The sequence below is a fragment of the Lagopus leucura genome, unplaced genomic scaffold, assembly GCF_019238085.1.
Source record: "Lagopus leucura isolate 7727_CA_CO unplaced genomic scaffold, USGS_WTPT01 105-21_obj-0_obj, whole genome shotgun sequence".
In the NCBI taxonomy this organism is placed as follows: Eukaryota; Metazoa; Chordata; class Aves; order Galliformes; family Phasianidae; genus Lagopus; species Lagopus leucura.
In genome coordinates, this window is record NW_024966638.1 from 45049 (window position 1) to 60881 (window position 15833).

At 64.4% G+C, this 15833-nt stretch overlaps 3 protein-coding genes across 3 annotated transcripts in view; 2 read left to right on the top strand and 1 right to left on the bottom strand.

Moving 5' to 3' along the window:
• Window positions 1-800, top strand: part of UIMC1 (ubiquitin interaction motif containing 1) — a 33301-nt gene extending 32501 nt beyond the window's left edge. The window contains 3 exon segments of the mRNA XM_042893324.1: window positions 75-138; window positions 455-606; window positions 608-800. Of these exon segments, the coding sequence (XP_042749258.1) occupies window positions 75-138; window positions 455-606; window positions 608-655 (264 nt within the window). The 3' untranslated portion in view covers window positions 656-800.
• Window positions 782-6026, top strand: LOC122192684 (hexokinase-3-like). The gene is given in 22 exon segments (XM_042893323.1): window positions 782-875; window positions 878-998; window positions 1001-1208; window positions 1332-1511; window positions 1601-1655; window positions 1721-1883; window positions 2116-2264; window positions 2339-2458; window positions 2539-2634; window positions 2711-2810; window positions 2883-3066; window positions 3187-3342; window positions 3423-3656; window positions 3728-4032; window positions 4109-4248; window positions 4368-4487; window positions 4576-4671; window positions 4805-4904; window positions 5012-5195; window positions 5274-5429; window positions 5546-5779; window positions 5863-6026. Coding segments are annotated over 22 exon segments (3342 nt in total). The 5' UTR covers window position 782; the 3' UTR covers window positions 6011-6026.
• Window positions 6027-6082: 56 nt separating this feature from the next.
• UNC5A (unc-5 netrin receptor A) lies at window positions 6083-11463 on the bottom strand. Its single transcript, XM_042893325.1, has 16 exons — window positions 11427-11463; window positions 10388-10708; window positions 10123-10266; window positions 9930-10033; window positions 9677-9857; window positions 9427-9594; window positions 9164-9328; window positions 8902-9090; window positions 8204-8497; window positions 8054-8141; window positions 7727-7895; window positions 7410-7643; window positions 7188-7337; window positions 6952-7116; window positions 6703-6881; window positions 6083-6570 (listed from the first exon to the last, which is right to left on the bottom strand). Exons 1-16 carry the CDS (start codon window positions 11461-11463, stop codon window positions 6405-6407), a joined length of 2754 nt encoding a protein of 917 aa, XP_042749259.1. The 3' UTR covers window positions 6083-6404.
• Window positions 11464-15833: the final 4370 nt, after the last annotated feature.

The following is a 15833-nucleotide window of genomic DNA, read 5'->3' on the forward strand; positions in this document are numbered from 1 at the left end:
GTGCTGCACGGGCACTCAGAGTGGATGGGCCCCTTACAGCAGTGCTGTGACAGTGTTCTCTTCTCCCTTGACAGGTTGTGGCAAGGCACAAGAGGGGACTCCTCAGCATGCTGGAGCTCTCGGAGAGCAAGTCTGCAGGTGGGAATCTGCTTGCTGTGCCTGCCAGCTGGCTCAGGGCTGCACGACATCCCTTCTCCTCTCTCTCTCTCTTTGTGGGTGGGTGGCTCTGAGGTCTGGGATGCTCCTGAAGCATCCTTTGGGGGCTGAGGCTCTGTTCCACATCCCTGCAGGACACATGGCAGTACCCAGAGTGCTCACGGGGCTCCCCAGAGCGCCTGCCTTTGGGAAGGTCGTGGAGATTCACGATCCTTGAGCTCCCTTCCAACCCTGGCCATTCTGTGATTCTCTGAAGGTAGCAATGCTGCCCCAAGGCTGATCGACGCTCCCATTGCAGGTGCTGACACGGGGACCCACATCCCTGGAATAGACGACCAGCGGAACCCCAGCGCGCTGCCACACGGCGCCGAGGATGAGGAGAAGGCCGAGCACAGCGCGTGCTCCCTGCTGCCCCCCGCTCCTGACGTCCCCGCCCCGGGCAGCCCGCCGCCCGCCCCCCCCCGCCCGTGCCGGCCGCCGCAGGAAGCGCAAGTTCTGAACTCGGCCCTCCTCCCCTCTTTTCTACGTTTTGTACGACCGGCGCAGGAGCGCCGGGGAGGAGGGACTGCGTGTTTTATAGGTGCCGGTGCCGCCGCGCTCTCTGGTCAAGAAATGGAAATATATTTATGTATGTTTTTATGAAACTGCGGCGAGAGACGGAGGAGCGGTGCCGTTTTTCTCCGAGGAACGGGGAGGGATGGGAGGGGGTCGGGGGAACCGCCGGCTGCCGGCCCGCAGCTCGCCCCGCGCGCCCCGCGTCCACGCCGTCTCCGTTCCGCTCGCGGGGCGCTGGGCCCGCATTGGCCGGGGGCGGTGCGGGCCGCCCAATGGTGTGCGGGGGGGGCCGCGAGCGCTGCATCTGTTGCCGAGGCAACGGCGAGCGGCGTTAGCAACCGCCCTCCCCCCATCCGGCTCCATCGACGCCGCCGGACCCCCGCCATGCCCGGCCCCCGAGACCGCGGTGCCCCCGCCCGCAGTTCCAACGCCTTTCCGTGGCGGGGTGTGGGCCCCGAGCGGAGAGGCCGGCTGCCCCCCGTGCCCGCCCTGAATCGGTGAGGGGCCGTGGGGTGGGCGGCGGGGAGCGAGCGGGGTCCCTCCTTTGTGTCCCTCCCCCCCTCCCGCCACGGTCTGAACGCCCCCTCCCCGGGGACGGACCACCCTCCGGCCTCTTGCAGGTGCGTGGGCACGGTGATGTGGGAGCTGCACCCTTCGGCGCTCGGCCCCAACGACGGCCCCTTCGCCATCGTGGGGCACAGCTGTGCCCTCTACCCCCGGCTGCCGGGTCGGGACAGCGACCGCGGGACACCGCAAAGCCTCAGTGCTGTGGACGCGTGCAGCTGGGATGCGGAGGGGAGGTGGGGAGGCACAAGCCGGGGTGGGGACCCCCAGCCCCGGTGCGGGGTCTCAGCCGGGGCTCAGCGCTGCCGTTGCTCCCTCTGTGCAGGCCCCCGGGGAGCATCCAGCTGGGAGTTCAGGACAGGGGCCCCTCCTGCACGCCGGTAAGCTCCGTCCGTGCCCCGTGTGCACGGTGAGGTGTCCGCAGCCCTAACGAGCCGCCCCCCAGGTGCAGCGAGCGCTGCTGGCTCTCACCCCGACGCTGGAGAAGCTGCAGGAGGTGAAGGGCCGCGTGCTGGAGGCCCTGGAGCAGGGGCTGAGCCAGCGGAGCGGGGCACGTTCCACCATGCGGATGCTGCCCACCTTCATCTGCTCCACACCCGATGGCACCGGTGAGACGGCTCTGCTGGATGCGGTGCCGGGGACGGGTGTGGGATCCTCGTGCTGCTCACGGGGCCAGGAGCTGCCCTGTGAGGCTGGGAGCCCTTTCCTCGGGCCCTGTGGTGGTCCCTGCTGGGAACTGCTGCCCCACCACGGGCGGGTGTCACGGGGATGGGGCAGGGAGCGGCTGTGGTGCTGGGAGCCGGGGTCTGCCTGAGCCTGCCTATCTGTGCTCCTCTGTAGAGAACGGCGACGTGCTGGTGGCAGAGCTGTGCCAGAGCCATGTCCGCACCCTCTGGGTTACTCTCACGGGCGACGGAAACCAGAGCCCACAGCTGATGTACCACGTCTTTGAGATGCCGGAGGACATCCCGCGGGGCTCCGGGGAGGCGGTACAGGCGGCAGGCACTGTGCTGGGGGCTCTTGGGTAGGAGAGCAGCTGCCCACTCGTGCCGTGCCTTCACAGCTCTTTGACTTCATCGCGCAATGCGTGAAGAGTTTCCTGGAGGAAATTGGCAACCCCCAGCACCGCCTGCCCCTGGGCTTCATCTTCCCGTTCAGCTGCAGGCAGATGGGACTGGACAAGGTGAGCCTGGCCCTGTGCTGCGACCACCTCTGCTCCCTGCTGTGCCGGAGGATGGCACCTCATCCACGTTCTCTCTGCAGGCAGAACTCATCTCCTGGTCCAAGGGCTTCCAATGCACTGACGTGGAGGGGAAGGATGTGGTGCAGTTGCTGCAGGCAGCCATCAGCAAGCAGGAGGTGGGCGCTGGGTGGGGGTCCCGGCTGGGTGGGCTGCCCCACACAGAGGAGCTGATGGTGCCACACTCCTGGACAGCTTTGCCACGTGGATGTTGTGGCCCTGCTGAACGACACGGTGGGCACCATGATGACGTGCAGCACACGGGAGAAACCTTGTGAGATCGCCTTGGTTGTGGGTGAGCAGCGGGGCTGCGGGCTGTGATGGGGCTGGGGGCCGTGGTGATGCTCAGCCCTCCTCAATCCTGCAGATTCGGGCACCAACTGCTGCTTCATGGCCGAGTCACACCTCTTGGAGATGGCAGAGGTGACCAGCGGGCGGATGTGTGTCAACAGTGAGTGGGGCTGCCTGGGGGATGACGGTGCGCTGGACGATGTGCTGACCCCCTATGATCACCGTGTGGACCGGGAGTCCTCCAACCCTGGGGAGAGGAGGTGTGCCGCTAGAAAAGGGTCCCGGGGCTCCCCATGGGCACATTGTGCCCTGCTACTCTGCTGCTCCCAAAGGGCTGAGGGCTGTGCCGAGGGAGGGGGGTGACTCTGTGCTGCACACAGGTTTGAGAAGCTGGTGGGCAGCCTGTATCTGGGGGAGATTGTGCGGCACGCCATGCTCATGCTGGCCTCCGAACAAGCACTCTTCATCGGGAGAAACACCTCCATCCTGGCCACCAAAGCTGTGCTGACAACCCAGCAGGTCCTGGAGATCATGGAGTGAGTGCCCAGAGCCACGGGTGGGTGCCTGCTCCCCAAGCAATCAGCTCCACGAGCCAGCACACTTCTCTCCTTTGCAGCAACGAGGACGGCATGGCCAAGGCTCAGGGCATACTGGAGGCTCTGGGGCTGCAGCCCAGCGAGCGGGACTGCTGTCGGGTGCAGCAGCTGTGCCGGGCGGCGGTGAGCCGTGCTGCTGCGCTCAGTGCCACGGGGCTGGCAGCTGTGCTCAGCCACATGTGCCGCAGCCGGCAGCTGGAGCGGCTGGTGGTCAACGTCGGGGTGGATGGCGGGCTGTACCACACCAGCACCAGGTGAGGGGACATCGGGCTCCTGGCCACAAGGTGCCTCATGCCTGGCCTCACCGGCCTCTTCCTGCCTGTAGGTTTGGAGAGATCCTGCGCAGCGTGGTGGGGCTGCTGGCCCCCGAGTGCGCGGCCAACCTCATGCCCTCGGCCGACGTCAGCGGGCTGGGGGCGGCCATGGTGACGGCGGTGGCTCTGCGCACGGTGGCACAGCGGAACAAGGTGGAGCGGCTGCTGGCCCCGCTGCGACTGAGCCGTGCCGACCTGCAGCGCGTGCAGGCACTGATGAGACAGGAGATGGAGCGCGGGTTGGACCGGGAGAGAAACGCTGATTCCTCCCTCCGCATGCTGCCCACCTATGTCTGCCACACACCCGACGGCACCGGTGAGGGATGGGGTACAGTAGGGAAAGATCCTGCTGGGGATTCTGTGGTCCTACTTCCCCTATACGCTCCCCACAGAGAGAGGAAAATTCCTGGCGCTGGACCTGGGAGGGACCAATTTCCGTGTGCTGGTGGTGCACGTGGCAGAGGACAAGATCGACATCACCAATGAAATCTACGTCATCCCCACAGCTGTCATGCAGGGCACTGGCGAGGCGGTGGGGCAGCACGCAGGGACAGGGCGAGGGATGGGAGCTACCTCTGTGCCACCAGACATGGGGTGGGAGAGATCCCCCACCCTGTATCCCCCCACTCTGACTGCAGTCTCTCCCCACAGCTCTTCAACCACATCATGGACTGCATCATGGACTTCCAGATGAAGCAGGAGCTGATGGGTCAGGTCCTGCCACTTGGCTTCACCTTCTCCTTCCCCTGCCAGCAGCTGGGCCTGGACAAGGTGAGGGGGCAGCTCCAGCCTCGGGGCGTGGGGAGGGTGCTGGGGTGGGATGCTGCCCACAGGGGCTGCCCTGCTCATCTCCCTGCAGGCTGTGCTGCTGAACTGGACCAAAGGCTTCAGTGCCTCTGGCTGCGTAGGGCAGGATGTGGTTCAGATGCTGCGGGAAGCTGCACAACGCAAACAGGTGGGAAAGAGCTGGGGGATCTGTCCCCTGAGCCCGGTGGTGCCACCATGGTGGTGGGGTGGTGTCCCCGCTGGTGACACCAGACAGAGCCGTCAATGCTGCTGAGCCACGTGTCCCCATCTCCTGTTTGCAGCACACGGCGCTGAAGGTGGTGGCTGTGGTGAATGACACTGTAGGGACCATGATGGCCTGTGGCTACCATGACCCCAAATGTGAAATTGGCCTCATTGTCGGTGAGGAACACCTCTGCCCCCCCTGGGGTTCCCCACTGCTCACCCCATACCGTGTGGCCGTGGGTACCAGGCTGGGTCTGGTGAGAGACACTGGTGCTGGATTGCAGGGACAGGGACCAACACCTGCTACATGGAAGAGAGGGCGAAGGTGGGCACCATGGATGGGGATGAGGGTCGCATGTGCATCAACATGGAGTGGGGCGCTTTCGGGGACAACGGCTGCCTGGATGACTTCTTCACCAGCTTCGACCGTCTGGTGGATGAGAAAAGCATCAACGCGGGCAAGCAGAAGTGGGTGATGGCTGTGGGGTGGGCAGGGTGCTACGGGGTGCTGGGGGCACCAAGGCAGCAGGGCTGTGCCCGGGGCAGGTTTGAGAAGCTCATCAGCGGCATGTACCTGGGTGAGATCGTGCGGCAGATCCTGCTGGCACTGGTGGAGGAGCAGGTCCTGTTCTGCAGCAAGTCGTCCCACAAGCTGCAGAACAGGGACATCTTCCAGACCAAGTTCCTTTCCACCATTGAGACGTAAGTGCCGCAATCCCACGTGTTTCTGTAGCCCAGGTCTGCAGGCAGCACCCCAAGAGGGGATGCTGCCTGGGGACGGTGACAGCGCCACTCACAGCAGCCCTGGGTGGGGGCAGCCCCGGGTTGGCCCTAGTGCAGGTGCAGGGCATCCTGAGCAACCTGGAGCTGGACGCCAGCTATGAGGACAGTGTGCTGGTGCGGGAGGTGTGCCAGACCGTGTCTCTGCGCGCCGCGCACCTCTGTGCCGCGGGGATGGCCGCCGTGGTGGAGAAGATGCGGGAAAGCCGTGGCCTGGAGCAGTTCACCGTCACCGTGGGGGTGGATGGCACTTTGTACAAGATGCACCCACAGTGAGCGCGCTCACCGGGTACCCGTGCCCTATGGGGGGTGTGAAGCCGTCCCCGTGGCACTCAGCTGCTGTCATTCCCCACAGCTTCTCCCGGAACCTCCAGCAGATGCTGCAGGAACTCGCGCCCTGCTGCAACGTCACCTTCCTGCAGTCAGAGGATGGCTCTGGGAAAGGGGCCGCGCTGGTGGCGGCGGTGGCATGTCGTGGGGCCGAGCCCTCCTCCCCACAATAAAACGCTTAGCTCTGCACCTGTGAGTTCCCAGGATGGGTGTTACGGGACTGGGGCACGGCACAGAGCCCCGCGTAGCAATATATATCGAATTTATTTACATTCACGTCCGCCAGACCCCCCCGCCCTGCGGCACCGCTATGTACATAAGGCCAAGTGTAAATACTTGAATGCACTTGATACAGAATTAAAAAAACGGTCTTTACACAACACGGCACGGGGCCCAGGGCCGCCCAGCCCCAAGCGCAGACAGCACGACGGCACCGCACGCACCACGCACACACGGCACCCCGCCCGGCCACCCAGCGCCATGGGGGCACAGGCCAGGGGCTGTGGGGCAGCAGTGGGGCCCAGGGGCCGGCCAGGGCCCCCACCCTGCCCCACAAAGCCCAGGAACTCAGCACTCGGCTTCGGAAACGGCGAAGAGGGCACTGTCCTGCTTGCCCACCTCGGCCACAGCAGCGGCCAGCTGTGAGAGGTTGCCGTTGGGGAAGTGTCGGGCCTCCCACAGGTTGAGGATCATGGCCGTGGGGCTGGGCTTGGAGGCGTAGAAGCTGACATGGCTGTGGGGAAGAGGGATGGCATTGGGGTGCGGGGATGGGGATGGCCCCGCCATCAGCTCCACCCCGTTCTCATGGCTATCAGAGTGCAGGATGAGGGCAGATGTCCCTTCCCCATCTCTGAACCCATCCCACCTGTCAAGGTTGAGTTTCTGGGCCAGCGTCCTCCAGTCGGCCCCACGGGCACACGGCGTGTCCAGGCTGCTGATGATCTTCTGGCGGATGAGGAAGGGGATCTTGAAGGCACTGGGACCCACCAGGGCCGGGGAGCCCACCTCACTGTCAGGGACCAGCCAGTCCGAAAACCTCGTGTCCTGTAAGGGAAGTGCCATAGAGTGAGTGCAGCCCAGGGGGTGCTGGGGGTTCCCCTTGCGAAACACTCACCTTGGCAATGTTGCAGTTGATGGTGAAGCTCTGCCCATCGCCCTCCACCTGCCAGATCCAGATCTTGCAGGCCAGCTCGCAGGTGCTGGGGCTGAGGCGCTCCAGGGTGAAGGTGCAGTGCAGGTAGGGCTGCAGCCCGCTCCAGATGTGGTAGAAAGGGATTTCCTGCAGCAGGACACGTCCGGCGGTCACAGCTCTGGGTGCTGCAGCAAGCCTCCTCGTTGCGTTCTCCTTACCTGGTAACTGGCAAGCAGCTTGCTCTTCCAGAGGGAGCTGGGCATGTCGTGGATGGAGAGCCGCAGGTTGTGGTAGCTGTCCTTGAAATGCAGTACACGGGGGGTCCCGATCAGCTGCCCTCCCATCTGCTTCTCCAGCTGCATCACCTCCTGCATGCACAGACAGTGTGGGGCAGGGCCCGGGGGGGGGGAGGCAGACACCCCCCCATCACACCCCAATACCTTCAGCGCGTCCTGCGTGTCGCTGAGGCAGTAGACACGGATGTTGTACTCAAGCGAGGGGCAGGCGGTGGGAGCGAAGAGGACCAGCTTGAGGCGCTTGGAGGCCGCCATGCTGAGCGACTCGCCCACCAGCGCGAAGCGGCCCAGCTGCTCGGTGAAGATGTAGCACGCCTGTGCCTCCAGCTGGCAGTAGTACAGCTCGGTGCGTGGCTCGGCGCCCAGCTGCAGCACGTCCTGCGGCACCGAGACATGCGATGAGAGCACGGAGACCCCCTCGATCCCCCCTGGCAGGGACCCCCGCCCTGGTGGCTGCTCACCTCCCACGTCCCCTCGCACGACTGCTTCTTCAGCCGCAGGCTCCAGTGCTCAGCGCCCGCCTCCACGCAGTGCCCCATGGCCAGGATGGCGGGACGGGTGAGCAGCACGCCGGGGGGGCCGCAGCTGACGATAGGGCTCAGCAGTGTCTGGCAGCCAGCAAGGGGCAGCCTGGTGGAGGGACGTAGGGTTGGGATGGGTTTGGTGTGGTGCACAGCCCTACAGTCTCACCAGCTCCCCGGAAGCCCGGGGAAGGGCACAGGGCTGGTTTGGGCTCAGCACAGCGGGCAGCCCCGTAACCCCAATCGCTTGGCAGACCCAGCACCTACCTCACCTCCTCGTGCTTGTGCAGCGTGAGGTACACCTCGTAGATCTTCCCTCGGGGGATGGCGTCGGGAGGGATCAGCAAGCTGACACCTGTGGGATGGGGATGCTGAGCCCATTCCTGGAGCCCAGCGGCCCCCCAGTGCCTTCCGTACCTGTGTTGGGGATCATGAGCCGCCCCCCCAGGAAGTTGAAGGTGCCATAGGCCATGTTGGTGGTGCCGCGGGGCAGCGAGCGGAAATAGCTCTGGGTGGAGAGCCGGGCCATGAAGTCAGCTCCCTCGGCAGCAGGTGAGCTGTGGTGCAGCGTGTGCCGCCCAGCGCCCAGCGGGCTCAGCAGGTGTCCATTGGGGAGCTGGAGCTTGGCAGGGCCATCCTGGCGTGGGCACAGTGAGCCCTGGTAGGTCATGGTGGTAGTGCTGAGGTCGGGCTGGATGGTGAGCAGGTTGTCTGCGGCACAGAGCAGGGCTGTGGGGCTGGGTGCCATTGTGTGGGACATGGGCGCCTCTGAGGGTCCACCTGGGTGGGACCCTATAGGGCACAGAGCCCTGCATCCAGGGTCCCTTGGGATGCAAAGCACTGACTCTATAACACAGCGCCCAGAGGGCACTCGGTCACTTCCCAGAGACTCTATAAGGTACAAAGTGCATTCCCACAGCTCTGGGGACACAAAGCACTGACCCTTTAATTACAGTTCCCATGGGGGACTCCCAGGGGCCAGATGGAGAGCACAGCTCCTACCCAGGGTCTAGAGGTCTGTGACACACTGAAACCCCATCCAGGGCCCAGAGAACCCCCAGGGACAGGAGGACACAGTGTCCCAACAGCAGCTTGAGCACATAGCCCTCACTTACCAGCCTTGCTGGGCTTGATGCTGACGGGCTGGAAGCCAGTGGTGAGGATGGAGGAGTCCGCCACGTCGGCGTCCAGGCCGCCCTTCTTGCGGCAGTACACCAGCACGCCCACCAGCAGCAGCAGCACCAGGCACACGGCCACGGCAATCAGCCCCACGTACAGTGCCAAGTCCTCGGCACCCGGGGCGGCTGTGTGAAGCAGAGCATCAGCACTCCACGAGCACATTGAGGGCTCCCCTTATGCCCTTCCCATGGCACTCACTGGGGCTGCACAGCTCGGAGGTGCAGTTGTGGGTCTCCAGCTCCGGGCCGTGGCACTCCTGACCTCCATTGCGGGGTGCAGGCTCAGAGCACTCGCGGCTCCGCCAGTGTGTGCACTCGGCCCCACACACCGACCACTTGCTCCACTCCGACCAGTCTCCATCCACTGCGGGCACAACGGGCATCAGCCCCTGCCACCATCCCCTGTGCCCCTTCCCTGTGCCAGGGCTGAGATGGATGCGCCCATGGCGGGCACAGCGGTACCTGGGCAGAGGGTGGTGCAGGCGCTTTTCTGCACATTTTGCCCCTCGCAGAAAGCTCCCCCATTGAGGGGCGTGGGATTGGTGCAAGTCCGGCTGCGCTTCTGCCAGCCCCTTCCGCAGCTGGTGCTGCAGCCCGACCACTGCGTCCACGTCGACCAGCCACCATTCACTGCGGGAAGAGGAACCCGTTGGCTGGGGGACACTGGGAGACGCCGTGGGAGCATGGTGAGGAGGGAGCAGCGGGGCCGTACCATAGACGGTGATGGCGGCGGAGGCGCTGCGTCGGCGTGCCACGATATTTTTGGCCACACAGGTGTAGTTGGCAGTGTCGGCCAGGCGGGCTTGGCGCAGCACCAGGCTGTGCTCCGGCGTCACCAAGACGTTGGCGTCCAGCGCCGGGTCCACCAGCTCCTCATTGCGCAGCCACTCCACCTGTGGGGCACAGGGATGTCACCAGGCACAAAGGGGCAGGCAGAGACCCCTGGTGCATCACCGTTGGCTCACCTCAGCAGGAGGGATGCCCTCGGGAGGGCGGCACGGCAGCACAACACCCTGCTCGATGGACACCTCCCTGGCTGTCGGCTCCTGTTCAAAGTTCTTGCGCAGATCTGGGGAGGTCAGAGGTGAGCAGGGAGGGGTTCCAGCACCCTGTGCCCTGTCTTCCACGAGGACCCACTGGGGCTGCCCCTGCACTTACAGGCGATGCGCACAAAGGCCTTCTGGCTCTTGGTGGTGCCGGAGGAGCTCCAAGCCACGCACTGGCACCAGTACTCCTCCAGACCAAAGAGCTTCTCCACTTGCTGGCGGGTGATCTCAATGCGCACCTCCATCACGGGCAGCCCTAGGATGGGATGGGGCACATCACCTGGGTCCCCACCCATCTGCAACCCCAGAGCGATGCCGGACGCTCCCCACACCCACAAGTGCTGCTGCTCCGGGGAAGCGGTGCCACCAGCACTCACCAGTGCTGCGGTCAGTGCTGCGCTGCGTGATGTGGTCACCTTGGTGCACCCACTCCCCATTGCACTTGAAGTAGATCTGTGTGGCGGGGGTGGCGCGGCAGGCCAGGCTCACTGCCTTGTTCTTCACGATGTAGACATCGTCAGGCTCCAGCAGGAAGTGGGGCAGCAAATCGGGGGATGCGCCCGACGCAGGGCTGGCCACCGTCACACTCTGCTGGGCGCCTATGGGGACACGGGGGATCAGCCACCTCCAGGGACACCAACGGCCCCATGTCCTGCAGCTGACCCCCCCGCCATGCCACCAGTCCCCCCCCTCCACATCTGTCGGTGAAAGGAGCAGCACGGTGGCTGTGCCCACTGAACCCACACCGATCCCTCATGTCTGCACTTAGCGCTAATGAAAAGCAAATGGAGTGTGACCAATAAGGGACATCGCTCACTCCCCCAGGGCACAGCACAGTGCCCGCTGCTCCCATCCCCCTGAACATCACCAGGGCCGCATCCTGCCTGCTGCATCCTACCCAGTGGGAGCCATGGGGTGCACACCCCACTCCCGTGCCACGAGGTATGGTGGCTTCCGGGAGCGGGCACATATATGCACATGGGGACTGGTGGTGTCCCCAGTGTCTCAAGGGGGGGAGATGGCATCTCTGGTGGTGTCAGGCATCCCCTCAGCATACCTGGGGCTGTGGGAGCCACACACGAGGACACCACAGGGATGGTGACACTGGGGACAGGGCACGTGGCACGGCCTGGAGGTGCCCGTGTCCCCAGCCCCACTCAGGCACCCGCTGCAGAGAGAGTTAATAAAACAGGGCCCTAAATAAGCATTTGATTAACAAACGATAAAATAGCGATTGTGTCACCGAATGAAGCTGTAATTGCTGCTGCTAATTGGCTGGTTAGGATTTAATAAGCAATTAAATGGGATGGAATGCGCAGTAATTAAGTGCTTTCGTTTGGCACCCGCCCGCTGCCCCCCATGCACCCACTGTGCCCCCACTCATCACATAGGGCACAGGGGCACCTGCCCACTCACACAGCGGGGACATGGGGGGCGCTGGGGACACGGGCATCCCTCGGGTCCTGGCTGAGCCGCCTGGGGCGGTCAGCACACACTGCTCCCCCCGGACAGACAGGGTCTCTCCACGGCAGGGAGCCATGCTGAGCACTCCCAGCTGCCATGCCCACCGGGACGGGCAAGGTGCGGCAGCTCATTTACACGGGGAAGATGAACAGCCACCATAACGCGCCGGTTATTACCCCATCAGCACTTTTACAATGTCACTAGCAATTAATTTAATTAAAACCCCTGTCCGGGATAGACAGGCATTTCATATTTCACTGCTTTAATGACCCCCCCAGCCGCAGCCTGGGGTTGGCCTGGGGGTCATGGTGCGGACGTGGGCTGCAGTCCCCCCCCGGCAGTGTGGCCACGTGTGCCAGCAGTGGCACTGGGCCCTGTGGTCCCACATCTTTATCCCATGGGCACCCCTTACACCTCCCACCAATGCACCCCGGGGCTGTGCTGGGCAGAAGGGCTATCCAGTGCCAAATATGGATGAAATCACTGCTTTGCCTCCGCACAGCAATCAAGCTGCCGGGCTGCGGCTGGCATGACGGCGAATGGGTGAGCAGAGCTCTGGAGAGCTGCCTTTCATCACCCGCAGAATGGGGCCACAGAGCTCTGAGGTGGGTGTTTGTCCATCTCAGCTGTGTGGAGGGACGTGGGAGGCAGCATCCCAGGAGCCGCCCCAGCCACCTCCGCAACAGGGCGCCTGGTGGGCAGGGTGAGAGCAGGGGCAGCAAACTGCGGGGATGGGCACTGAGTGCAATGCAGCACATGGAGCTCCTGGTGGGGAATGCCATCCTGACCCCAGCAGGGCAGTGCCACAGCACAGTGATGGCACCGAGGGGCTTCAGTGGGGCTGCAGCCATGAGGCAGTGCAGCCATGGTGTGGGTGCTGCATGCAGCACATGCACCCCAAGTTTCACAGGCACCCCAAGCAGCCCTGGCTCTTCCTGCACCTCAGGCACCCTGAGAACAGCCATCCCAAATACCTTCAGGGCACCCCATGCACCAGTGATGTCCCACACACTGTGAGCACCCCCATGTGCCACGAGCACCCTGAGCACCACACATGTCTCACAGACCGCGGGCAGCCCCCACTGCAGACACACCAAGCACCACAGATACCCCACGTGTGTGCAGGGCTCCCACACTGCGCGCTCGGCCTCGCGCTCACCTGCTGCTGCATCACCATGGAAACAGGAGAGATGCTCATGTCACCTTGGCAAGCGGAGCCACCTAACTTCGGGGAGGATGGGGGACGGGGGGCTCTGGGTCCCGCTCCCCTCCAGCACCCCCCCTGCAGTGCAGGGAGCACGGCCCCGAGCAGCCGCCGTCTCAGCAGCAGAGCGGGTAATTGGGACGGCAGCTTGATAAATCATCACCAGTAAACCTAGTGCATTAGGCAGGGCTTTATTATCAATTATCCCCCACCCACGTGGGCTAACGAGCACACAGGCAGCCTAATGAAGGGGTGGCATGCCTGGGCCTGGGCACGGGACCTCAGGGTTCTGCAGGGCTGGGTGCTCCCTGTGCCAACAGGGGGGATGTGAGCACCCCTTCACCCAGCACCCTGGCTGTCACCCTGCAAACACAGCTGTTGTGTGGGGACGCAGGAAGGTCAGCGTGCTCTTGGCAAGGACGGGCTGCCCATGGGTGACTGCAGCAGTGCCACCAGCCCCATGACACCCCTGTCCCCAGCACAAAGCTTCGTGCCATCCCCGTACCCAACGCACACTTCCCCCCGTACCCACAGTGGGGTGGGGACCCGGCTGCCAGCCTTTGCCCCCTCCAGCTGTGCCCCCCCCGGGGATCTCTCCACATCACTGTAGGCTCTGCAGCCGGCAAATTAAATCCCCAGCTGGAGCCCCATAAATCGCGCCCCGCGCCAGGCCTGGCACTCCATTAAAATGAAAGATATCCTCACACTTTGCAGGCGCCCAGCCTGCACCCCAGCAGCAGGTAATTAAAGCGATAATTGCCGCTGATTGCACCCGCCTAAACGAGGGGAAGGAGGGTGGCCGGGGGGCAGAGGACGCTGTGCTAAAGGGTGCCAGCATGGCTTGGTGATGGGGTCCCCTTGGGCAGGGGCTGAAGTGGCAGCGCCAATCCTGACCGGGAACAAAGCCAGTGGGGTCGGACGCCAACGCCGGGCAGGACTGTGCCCTACAGGTGCCAGCCAGCCCTGCAGCCACGTCCTGCAGCGCTGCAGGAGGGGATCACAGTGTGCCCAGCTCCTGGCAAGCGTGTGGCAGCGTCTGGGAGCTGATTAAGCGTGTGGTTGTTATGAATGAATTAGTCAGGCGGGTTTGCATGACAATGGAACTGCCTAATTACGGATTTTAGCTGATAACGCTCTCCCCATTACATGCAATTAGCATGTGCCAGTGTGGGCACAGCTCTGCAGGCTGCACCCTCGCACCGCCAACGCCGCCCAAAGTGTGCCCACGCCACAAGCACACTACAGCATCTCAACCGCTGCACTATGGCACCCGCTGAGCTCTGCTCCTGGGTGCCTCGCTGGCCCCAATCCCCCTGCAGGCTGTGTGCCATGCCGCGCCAGCCCCACAAGCAGCAATGGGAGCACTGTGTGAGGAGAGGGTGCCAGCTTGATGTGGTGCCTGGGGACTGCCCTAGCCCCATGCTGGCACCAGGCTGTGCTGGGGATGGAACTCGACCTGGGTGAGCTGAGCGGCTTTTCTGGCTCTCCTTTAACTGACAGTGAAGAGCAAAGCACGCTCTGTCCCCGCTGGGAGGAGCGTCAAGGTCACCCTCAGCCCTGGGTCCCTGGTTGCAGCGGGAGGGGAACTGGGTGGTTGGACACACATGGCCCTGGTGCCAGGTCTGGCTTCATCCCACCCACAGATTCTTGCCCACAAAGCAGTGACCTGCAGCCCCAGCATGCCACAGCCCTGGGAGGGAAGGGGCTGGGACCTGAGAACACCCCTAGGATGCGGAAGGGATCTCCATGTGCCCTATTTGCAGGGCAGCACACAGCCTGCGGGAGCAGCCACGTTGCCAACAGCCAGGGCAGGGCAAGCACTGAGGGTGGGATGTGCGGTATGCGGTCCCCATGCTGACATCCCCCAGGCTGACACCTGAGTGGCCCCAGGTGGAACAGCAGCCATGGCCCAGCCCCAAGCATCACCGCCAGCACCCCGTCCCCTCCCACCAGCACCTGCCAGGCTCCTCCAGGTTTGATGTAGTGCCAGCCCCGCGTGGCACCCAGCCAGAACAAACAGCCCTGGGCAGGTTGCGTCTGCCACACTCGTGCTGACAGCTGGCATGGCAGCTTCTCAGCTGCCCCACGAGCACCAGCACTGCCCTGCTGCCTGCCCTGCTGCTGGGCCCTTTGTGGGATGCAGTGAGCTGGGGGGGTCAGGCTGTGTTCCGGAGGTCCCTGGAAGGGGGATGCCGAGAAGAAAGGAAAGGATTCTCAGGCATTGATGGGAAGGATTCTGCCTCTGTCCGTGCCCACCCATCGGAGCAGCGGCTGGGCAGTGCAGCCCCGCCACCTCAGTGCTGGCTCTGCCCTGCTGCCCATGGATGAGCCCCAGCCCATGCAGCTGCTCATGCCCTTCCCTGTGGGCACCGGGAGCAGAGCGAGGTTTGAGAACGGTTCTCCGTGTCTACAGGCAGGGCCCCGGCACAGGCACCTGGGTACCCAAATCCCCCAGCATCTCTGGGAACAGGAAGGGTTGTCACGCCTTGCCGGACTAGAGGGGTGCCCAAAGCGCCGAGGCCCAGCCCACCGTGCAGAGCACCGGACACGCAGGTGGCTGGGCTCCGTCGCGCCGCGGCCGGCTGTGAGCTGCCTGCCAAGCGAACGATGCTGACGGGTGAGCTCCCGCAACGCGCTACCCGGCACCGCTGCTGTCACCGCCACCCCCCGGCTGCCCGGGTCTGCCACTGCACACCCAGCACGAGACGCAGCCACCGTCCCGGCACCTCCTCTGTCCTCCATGTGGGTCACTGCGGCCCCGCAGTGCCATGTGGACGGCCGTGTTCCATGCCCAGCTGGGTGCTGGTGCCGCGGCACCCTGCGTATGCGGTGCTCTGCACCCAAAGTGGCTGCAGCCGGGGGGCAGCGTGCCACCCGCTGTGCCAGCTCTGCAGCATCCCTTTGAGGATGGGGCCATGCGGGGAGCCCTGGGTGCGGGCTGCCCGCCTAGGAAGGACGTTTGCGGGGAGCAGGGGGCTGTAGCCCCCCCCCCCCATAGTGCGGGGTGCGTACCCAACTCATCCCAACCGAGTGCCACCGCGCCTGCTCTGCGCGTCGATTCCAGGCGAGGAGACGTCTGTGGTGGTGGCAGCGGGGGGTGATGGCCGAGACCCCAGGCTTCAGAGGGACCCCCTACCCCGTGCACCCCCCCCCCC

Bases quoted from the DNA above. Each gene is read 5' to 3' on its own strand.
- UNC5A (XM_042893325.1), bottom strand. From the start codon at position 11,463: ATGCCCGTGTCCCCAGCGCCCCCCATGTCCCCGCTGT. The intron at 10,709-11,426 runs GTGAGTGGGCAG...TTTCACCGACAG, and splicing joins GCCCCCCATGTCCCCGCTGT to ATGTGGAGGGGGGGGACTGG. The intron at 9,595-9,676 runs GTACGGCCCCGC...CTCTTCCCGCAG, and splicing joins CGCCGCCATCACCGTCTATG to TGAATGGTGGCTGGTCGACG.